Source organism: Octodon degus, unplaced genomic scaffold (assembly GCF_000260255.1).
Source record: "Octodon degus isolate 3935 unplaced genomic scaffold, OctDeg1.0 scaffold00290, whole genome shotgun sequence".
Classification (NCBI taxonomy): Eukaryota; Metazoa; Chordata; class Mammalia; order Rodentia; family Octodontidae; genus Octodon; species Octodon degus.
Window position 1 is genome coordinate 463,075 of NW_004524866.1, and position 9,171 is coordinate 472,245.

A 9,171-nucleotide genomic window follows, 5' to 3' on the forward strand; every position below is an offset into this window, starting at 1 on the left:
TAATATAAATCAATGAGCATTGCAAATATTGTAGAGTATTATACAGATGTTAATATTATGAGATGAACTGCAAATGGGAAAAGGAAACAAGCAAATGTTGTGATTTTTTTATACTCTAAAATTCTTTTCCTGGGCTGGGGAGATAGCTCAGTAGAATAAGTGCTTGCCTAGCAAGCTCAAAGGCCTGAGTTCAATTCTCGGTTCCACCAAAAGAAAGAAAATAAAAATAAGTAAAATTCTTTTCCTTTAACCATATCTATTTCTGGTTAAGCATGATTTATATAAAAAATATTTACAATGAACAAAAGTCTAGTAAATCATTTTTCAGATGTATTGCTATCAATTGTTTCTTTCCCCTAATATTCCAAATATGTTTCCAAATTATAAAGCCTTTTCTAAGACAAAAATTGTTGCATGGTAATTAATCAAATAAAATATTCCTAAAATAATGCATGTAATATTACCAATTCAAATGTTAATGAAAGATTTGCCTACATATCCACAGTATGACACTTGCTTAACGTCTACTTAGGCCACTCGTGCAATGTGAAGGTTAAGGACATAATACTTCCCTGAGTGGGTGGTTGAAAGGATTAATTATTTTGTTTCAGGTTGTGATTTCATAATATGTGCATAATATTTTAATATATATTACATGTATGTTATAATTTTTTTAAACCTGGACTAGAACAACTCATAATTTCCAAGCAGGTTCTGTGCTATTGAGCTATATCCCCAGCCCCAAATTAGATAATTTTGAACGCAACCATTTTACACTTTAACATTCCTTTCCTGTTTGTTTTTTGTCTTGGGACTTGATCTCAACCCCTCACACTCACCAGGCAGGTGCTTCTGCAGGTGAGCTCTATCTCCATCCCTACTCTGCAACATTCTTATCCTTTAATCAGAGAGCATGCCCCAAAGTATCAGACATTTATTTCCCTCCTTAAATGACAGGAAGAATTAATTAGAAATTTTGGAATGCCCTAAACTTGGTAATAAATGAATTATAAAAGGTTGAAAAGATAAGAATTTTGTAATAATAATTATCAGAGTCTTATGGAGAGAAAACATTTTCTCAGGCTCTCACAGAGAGCAAATTGGTCAAGCAATGGCCGTGACTCATCCACATGGCTGACACTGACAAAGGACCTAGAAACTTCAGTACAGGGTTTCAGGATGGATCTTGAGGGGACTTGACCGACCTTGTCAGATACAAAAGTTCCATTTCTTGCTACATAGGCCTTTCTTTATCTTGGTATTAATAATCCAGCAGAAAAGTATAAAAATGAGGTAAAAGAAAAATAAAGCCATATTAATAAGCTGTAAAAGGCTTGATTCAAAAACTTCTGACATTTCCTGACCAAGGGATAACCCACTACCATTATGGACTACTGGACTATTGTGGATTATTTTGCTGAACTCATGCACCTACAATGGTTAAATGGCAAGGGAATACCCATCTCTAACAAAGCTAAACAGAAAAAGGGGATACAAAGGAAGGACCATTTTGTATCTGTATATACAAAATAGGATAGATGCACAGCTACTTTCTCTTAATTCAGTGAGAAGATTTGTACTAATAATATTTGGACATGATATCATATCTGTATATTGTACTATAAATAACCACTAAGAAGATAACAAAATACAACGTATGAATTCTTGAAACTGTCCTATTAATTGGTTTTGAAACTGTCTCTTTGCTTTGTGCTTCTCAATAAAATTAATTAAAAATGTACATATATTAATATTTAAGGAAAACACATTTAAAAAACAGAAAAAGATCAACACTAATTTGTGTTCATATTTCTGTGCAGAAAGGCCCCAGTATTAACAAGATTACAGTACAAATATGACCACTGAAATTTTATATCTGAGCAATATGATCCTTTAAAATATTAGAATTAGATTTTTAATATAATGTTGATGCAAAATGTATAAAATTCTTATTTATAAATTTTTTTATTTTCTAAACGTTATTTCCTTTCTCTTTCTCATTTTATCAGGACTCTAAATTCTCTCCTGGGTTCCTAAACTCCTTCCTGGTGGCTGCATCAGCCTGGGCACAGAAACCCAGAAGTGCAGGTGTGTTCTTTCCAGCCATAGACAGAGCTTGCAGTGCGTGGGTCTAGAGCAGGGTCCCCTGCAACAGGAGCCTGATTCTCTAAGCATATGTGGGACAGCAGAGGAGAAGCCAAGAGTAGGTATCTCATTCTCTCCTCCTAGAAATAGAAACAAATCTTACATCTTTGAACTATTTTTGAAATGTGATAATGCCTGATAGCTGGTCAGTTTCTCATCACCCACTATACTCAGATTCTTTCTTATCACCCTGGGCTGTTTTTAGTTAGGATCCTCTCAGGTAATTAATCCTCTTACAGGGTTTAGATTTAGAGCAGAATCTTCTGAGTCAAGCACTCAAAAACACTTCTAAATTGTCACCAAAATAAAAACTTACTAGTAAGAATCAGAGTCAAATTTGTATATTAAGCACATATGTAAGAGCACATATTTTAGAAAATGATAGAAGGAAAACACACATTCAAGGTTTAATGACAAGTGACTCTCATGCCACCTGCTCAAGAAACTAAAGCAAAGGAAACTCGATCCCAGGAGATTTTTTATAGCACAATCATCACATCATTTACCTTTCTCAAAAGCTATGTGGGCATGAGGAATGTGTCTAGAAATAAAAAACACAAGCAAAGATCTGGATATTGTAAGGAGTGTGAGATAGGTAGAGACCCCATTTATAGAAGGAAGAGGCCCAGGTTCCTTACTGTGCTGTTCCTGGTCCCAAATAATTTGTAGCCTTAAGGAGATCACAATCACAGCTGGTTAAAATAGGGGCCTGATTTCAAAACAGAAGCCTCTATCACCAAGCGTAAAGCAATATTTACTACACTTTATTAACTAACACACGCACATGATGACACAGAAGAAAGACAACACACAGTAAAAGTTACATCAACAGGTCAGAAGACCTTCCACACCTGAAATTCCAATTCTAGAGCTGTGTATCCCCCTCACATGGTTTTTCAGGGTTCAGATTAGGAAGGGTCTGGGCACAGTCGCCTCTCTATGGATGAGATCCCAAAGCGCTCCCACCTGTGAGCCCTGTTAAACACCAGTTGAGACAAAAAGACCATGTCCCTCCTTTCTGCGAGACCAGAAGTCCAGAGTCTGTAGCCCTTAATAAGTGATTGAGTCCATGAAGGAACAAACATTTGAATCCTCTAGACAGGAGAGCAAAACCATTGGGAGCTGTTTCTGTTCTTATCAGGATGCCAACCAAGCATCCTATTGTGTAATATTTACAAGGCTGTGGCACTGTGTTACGAACAAAGCAGATCTTTGCATACACAGATTTTATCCTTCCTGTGTGCAGCTGCAACAGGGACCATACGAGTGGGCATCTTCTCTGAGACTCAAGAAATCACTGGACCGCTGACAAGTCCCTTTCTTACAAAGCCACAAGGAGTTTGCTAGAATTTCTGAATATTTGTAAAATTCATTATTTAACTAAAGTTTGGCATAAGCCCTGATAAGATAGGATATGAGAAGAGAAAAAATACATCCAACTGAGAGAATTCCCCTGACCTTATCAGACCCAAAAGCTACAACTCTTGTTGCATAGGTTCTGCTTTACCTTGGTCTTAACTATCCAGCAGAAAAGTATAAAAATGAAATATAAGAAGTAAAGCCATGCTGTTATGTTGAGCAGTAGGGGACTCAGGTCAACAATTTCTGACATTGCCAGTGAAGTGGAAGACCCAATGCTATTTTGGGCTACTGGACTCTTTTAGAATATTTTGCTGAGTTTACACACCTATAATATTCAAATAATGGAACTTAACAAAAAAGGGTATACAGACGAATGTCCATTTTGTATCTGTGTATTCAAAGTAGTTACATATATAGTTACATTCTCTTAATGAATAGAGTGATTTGTTCTAATGATGTTTGTAGATAGGATATCATGTCTGCATCTTGTACAGCTATTAACCACTAAGAAGAATGCATGCGGGGGCTGGTGAGATGGCTCAGTGGTCTAAAGCACCTACTTAGAACAAGCTTAGCAAAGCACAGGGACCGCGGTTCAATCCCCCAGCACCACATGCCAGCAAGCCCCACCCCCTGGTGGGCTGAGCTGGCCACACACACACACACACACGCACACAAATAAATAAATAAATAAAAAGAATGCATGCAGTGTGTTAATTATTGAAACTGTCCTACCAATTTGATTTTAAACTGTCTCATTGCTATTTGTTTATCAATAAAATTATGGGGAAAAAACAGTGGCAGGGAAAGTCTCACAGATGATTTCAAAACAGGTGCCTCTATCATTTTGCACTCCGCTTGCAGTGGTAGGAGTCCTAGAGCATCATAAAGATTATCTGAGACAGTAACTGAATATTTACAGAACAATGTTACTGCAAGAAGAAGGGGTAAACATATCAGAAGGCAATCTGTAAGAATGTGAAGAATTTACAGCAAGAGAAATGGAAAGTCCTTTACAATATTGTGCGATATTTGGCAATAGCCACTCAGCGCTTAGCTTAATCCAACAAGCTCAATTGAGAAGAAGAACATCATCTAATTCCATGCAATGGTGTCTAGGTCTGAGGAAGGCATGCACCACAGACTACAGGGCTAGGAGGGCCCATCTCAGGTTCCAAGAGTGAAAAGAAGAAGCTAGCAACAGAAACAACTAAAAAGAATAGTTCATCCTCCATGCAAAAGCATACACAGACAAGGTAAATATAGGCAGGGCTGTTGTGCCCATTTCGGTGGGCAGAACAGGTGGGACTATAGAAAATATTGATCCATTGATCCATGAGTGGTAGCCATTATCTATCATGATGTCCAGAAATAAAACACATAACTGAAGATGACACTTACTGAATGAAATAGAATTCTCTAGTAGGTTGTATATCAATCATGCCAGTATAGTAAATGTGGAAATAAAGAGACAAGAAACACCCAATCACCACGTCTACATCCTTGTGCACACTGGTGCTCCTTTGGCGAAGGCAGGCTTCATTATCAAAAGTACACACTAAGGAAGGAAGCTGCAGGAGAAGGAAGATAACAATCAAAGCCAACATTCTCGATATGCAGGCAAAGCTTAGGGCAGAGTGAAGAGGAAAATTGCAATCTGAGCCACGTAAATAAATATGCTGTGTGTGTTTCAGCTTGGCATGGTTTCAGATTCAGGTCGATACTCTGATGCCTCAGCTGCTGCCAACATTGCCCGCTCCATGTCCCTGGAGAATGTGCCACCATTCTCACCCTGAGCTCTACATCTGAGGTCTGGTGACCAGGAGAAAAACACAAGACAAATTGTGCTCGCATGTAACTTTCTGTACCTTGAACCATCATGACTTAATCCAGTTCCACTGATGGCAGCACCCCAGTGACCTCCTCCTCCTCCACGGAAGATTTGCTCTTAAGTCTTTGTCAGTAAGCCACTGGCACAGATTCCACTAGATGTGCTGCTAATGGATTGCACGAGAGGATTTACTGTTAAGAGTCTCTGGAAATAGTGTGGAAAGCCTCAAGGTCACTAAAAGATAGTGGACACTGTGCCTTCCAAAGTGAAAGTACAGGAATTGTCACCTGAAAGGCCCACAGGACATTCCCTGCATAGCTGTGTTATCTTTGTACCAGTCATAGGAAGTGAAACTCACAGCCACACCTGCTCTGTATTATTGGGGTGCTAGTAGTTGCCTCACAGCCAGGAAACCCAAATTAGTGACTGAACATCAGTGCAGAAACACAATGCATTTTGAGTTGTATAATATCGCCTACTTCCCCGCTGCTTCATTCTTTTAAATATCTTCATTCTATGATTTAATATGCGTCTAGAATGCATTTCTCCTCTTACATGCTCGAGTACCTCCAGGACTTTGGCTTCTATGAGAGCATGGGCCTGTGTGGACTATTTCTCTTTTTCCCCTCTCCCTGAAGCAGAGGAGCAAACTGAAAATGGCTTCTATATTTTCCATCACTCAAAGTATTGAGGAGCAAGGAATCACAGGTAATTCGTACACCTCTGAGTATCAGGGCAGAACGATTATTCTAAACAATACTGTATTAGTTCAGTGCATACCTTCCAATATTTGTCATAATCTAAATAACCAGCAGAGTGAGCCTCCATATGAACTTGAACTTCTCTTATTTTGTAGGAATAATTATTGGCTTATAAATTGTGACATGTTAGTAATAAGCAATCTGTGAAAGATGCAAGGAAACATCAACTTCTGTAAGAGTAAACTTTAAAAATTAAAGTATGTACATCTTGAGAAAATATATATTCTCCATTTGTTTTGAAGAGTTTTCCCTCCATCAGCAGACAAGCCCAGTGTGGGTCATGGTGCTAGAACATTCAATGCATAGGCTCAGTGTGGAACCCTGCAGTGGAATTACCTGCAGAAAAGTTAGGAGAACGGCCCAGTGAGGAAAACCAGAAGCAGAACATCTATCCCGTGGGGCGCAGCAGGTTCACTTCGATGAGCCATTGCAGGAACAATCGAAGCACAGCAACCAGAACCAAGCCAGACCCAGCTGGACAAGTTTGAGCTTGGTTGATCCAGACCCAGTGAGTTGAACCATACTGCTAGACATGGTTCTACAACAGCATGAGAGCGAGAGAGAGAGAGAGAGAGAGAGAGAGAGAGAGAGAGAGACAGAGACAGAGACAGACAGAGACAGAGAGAGACAGAAGCAGAGGCAGAGAGGCAGAAACAGAGGCAGAGACAGAGTCAGAGAGAGACAGAGAGAGAGACAGACAGACACAGAGAGAGACAGAGACAGAGGCAGAGAGTCAGAGAGAGAGAGACAAACAGACAGAGACAGAGAGAGACACAGAGTGAGAGAGAAACAGGTAATTGGTGTGAACTAGTCTGCCTGGAAGATTTTATGTACATCATCAAGGGGAGGTGACCAGATGGAATTTACAGGAACTAATTTAAATGCAAATTTCTAATTTAATATCTGCTTAGCTATATAATCATAATATTTGCTCTTATGGTCTAATATACAAACCAATTAATTACAAAAGTTTGCCAAATGGTAATTCTCACTATCCATTATTAGTTTTTCTAATTGTAGTACTGAAAATGGATAACTATATCTGTCTTAGCCACATAATCTCTCTTGGATAATAGTATCAGAAGGTGCTTGGGTAATAACTGTTACAAAGCTGTACAACAAAGATCAGAGAACAATGCCAAACACAAACCAATATCTCACTCTTAATTAATAGAGAGGGCAAAACCTTGGGACACACAAAAAATAAGAATCTTTGAAATGGAAGAGATGCCTAAAAACCAAATTCTTTAGAGAGGCTCTGATCACAGTGATACAACTAGCTACTAGCAAACACTTACAAAGCAGTATCACAGAAATAAAACTAAAGAGTTCTCTCTGAAATATAAAATGACAAAAAGAAGGAGCGAAATGAATTCTAAGACCCCAAGTCCACTCAGAACAAATGCAAGAGACAGTAGCATAGAAGAAATTGAAATTCACACAACTGACATTTCTGAAGTAATAGCATCTGAAGTAAAGAAGCAACTGCAGAAATCTTGAGAGGAAGTCAAGTCAGAAATATGCTCTCAAAGAAAAATATAACTTAGGAATTTTATTTATTTATTTATTTAGATGCTGCCAGGGATTGAGCTCAGGACCTTGCACTTGCCAGGCAAGCACTTATTAGACTGAGCTGTCTCCTCAAACTAACTTAAGAATTTTAAAACATTTCAATTGAGTTGCTACATGTATGCACATGTGTTAGTGTTAGAAAGTAAAAGATCTTTTATATACCTAAATATATATAATGTAAGATTTCTGAGCTAATCTTTCTGAACATCAGTTTGCTGTTGGAAAGAGAAGAATAATTCTTTTCTTAATGAATTTGAGTTATTTGTAAAGATACTTTAAAAATTTATAAAGGACTAAGTTGTGTGTATATTGTGGTGATTTGTGTCCTTAAAACATGTTTTAATAATAGTTATATTGAATCTTTGGAGTTTTATGATATTATACTTCAGAAAACCACAGAGGGTCAGTATGAGATTATATTATTTATAGTTTTTGTGGCCCACATCTTCAAACATAAACCTCTTTTAAAAAGTAATTATTTTACTGTTAATCCCCAACACTTGTTGAATATGTTTTGGTTTGAGTTTTAAAAGGCCTTTTAATTTATACTAGTTATACCTGCTTTTTACATTAGTTATACTATGTAGTAATATGGAGGGTTTAATCCCTTAATTGTAAAGTATTAGGTTACATAGATAACAGGTTCATGTGTATAATAGCTGAAATGAATTACTGTTCCTATTGAAATTTTGCTCCTGTGCAGATGTTATAATGTAGCCTTAATAACAGGATTATAAACCAGTAAAAATGAACGGCATATTGATGCACGTCTGTAATTCTAACAGTTTGGAAGAAGAAGCAGGAAGATTGCCATGAGTCCAAGGTTAGTTCTGAGTTACCATAGCAAGACCCTGTCTAAAAAAAAAATACATAAATCACTGAAAATGTTGTTTTCAGGATTTTAAAGAAAATTATAATTCATTCTTTTGATGTATGTGAGATATCTAGTATGCCAAATTATTGCTAAACTTTCTGGCCTACATAATTCTGATTAGTAGATAAAATGAAGCATGTGAAGTGTGTTTTGTGGTTTTTTTTTTTTAACTTAGTAAAGGGTCTATAGCGTCTACATGATCTCATATATAGATTGGACTGCTAGTGATCCACCTGTGTTCAGTCTCCCAAATGCTGGGATTACAGGCATGTGCCACCACATCCTGTTTCAATCCCTGTCCAGCAGGTCCTGTGGGTGAGGCCTGCACAGGAGAGATTGAACCTTGAGGCTGCACTCTGCCTAAGTAGGAAGTTTAATCCGCGGAGTTATTTGGTCTGCAGCACGTGAAGTTTTAATCAGTGAATATGCCTCATTAGGGAATTTGTAACATAAATATAAATGAAGTGTACAAGTACTCTCTGAATTATAAAAGGGAATGACAACTATATTTAAGGAAATACTATGCATTTCTAATGAAGACACTGATTTTAAAAAATGTGAATAGAAAAATGATGGAAACCTTAAATGAGCAATATGGAAAAATTTAGAACTTATTAAGCAGATTC

The 9,171-nt window shown here is 37.5% G+C and overlaps 1 protein-coding gene across 1 annotated transcript in view; it reads right to left on the reverse strand.

Annotated features, from left to right (window-relative positions):
- The window catches only part of LOC101590583 (vomeronasal type-2 receptor 116-like), a 13,913-nt gene extending 8,799 nt beyond the window's left edge, over window positions 1-5,114 (reverse strand). Inside the window, 1 exon segment of the mRNA XM_012512919.1 lies at window positions 4,909-5,114. Coding sequence (XP_012368373.1) covers window positions 4,909-5,114 — 206 coding nt within the window.
- Between the last annotated feature and the right edge of the window lie 4,057 nt (window positions 5,115-9,171).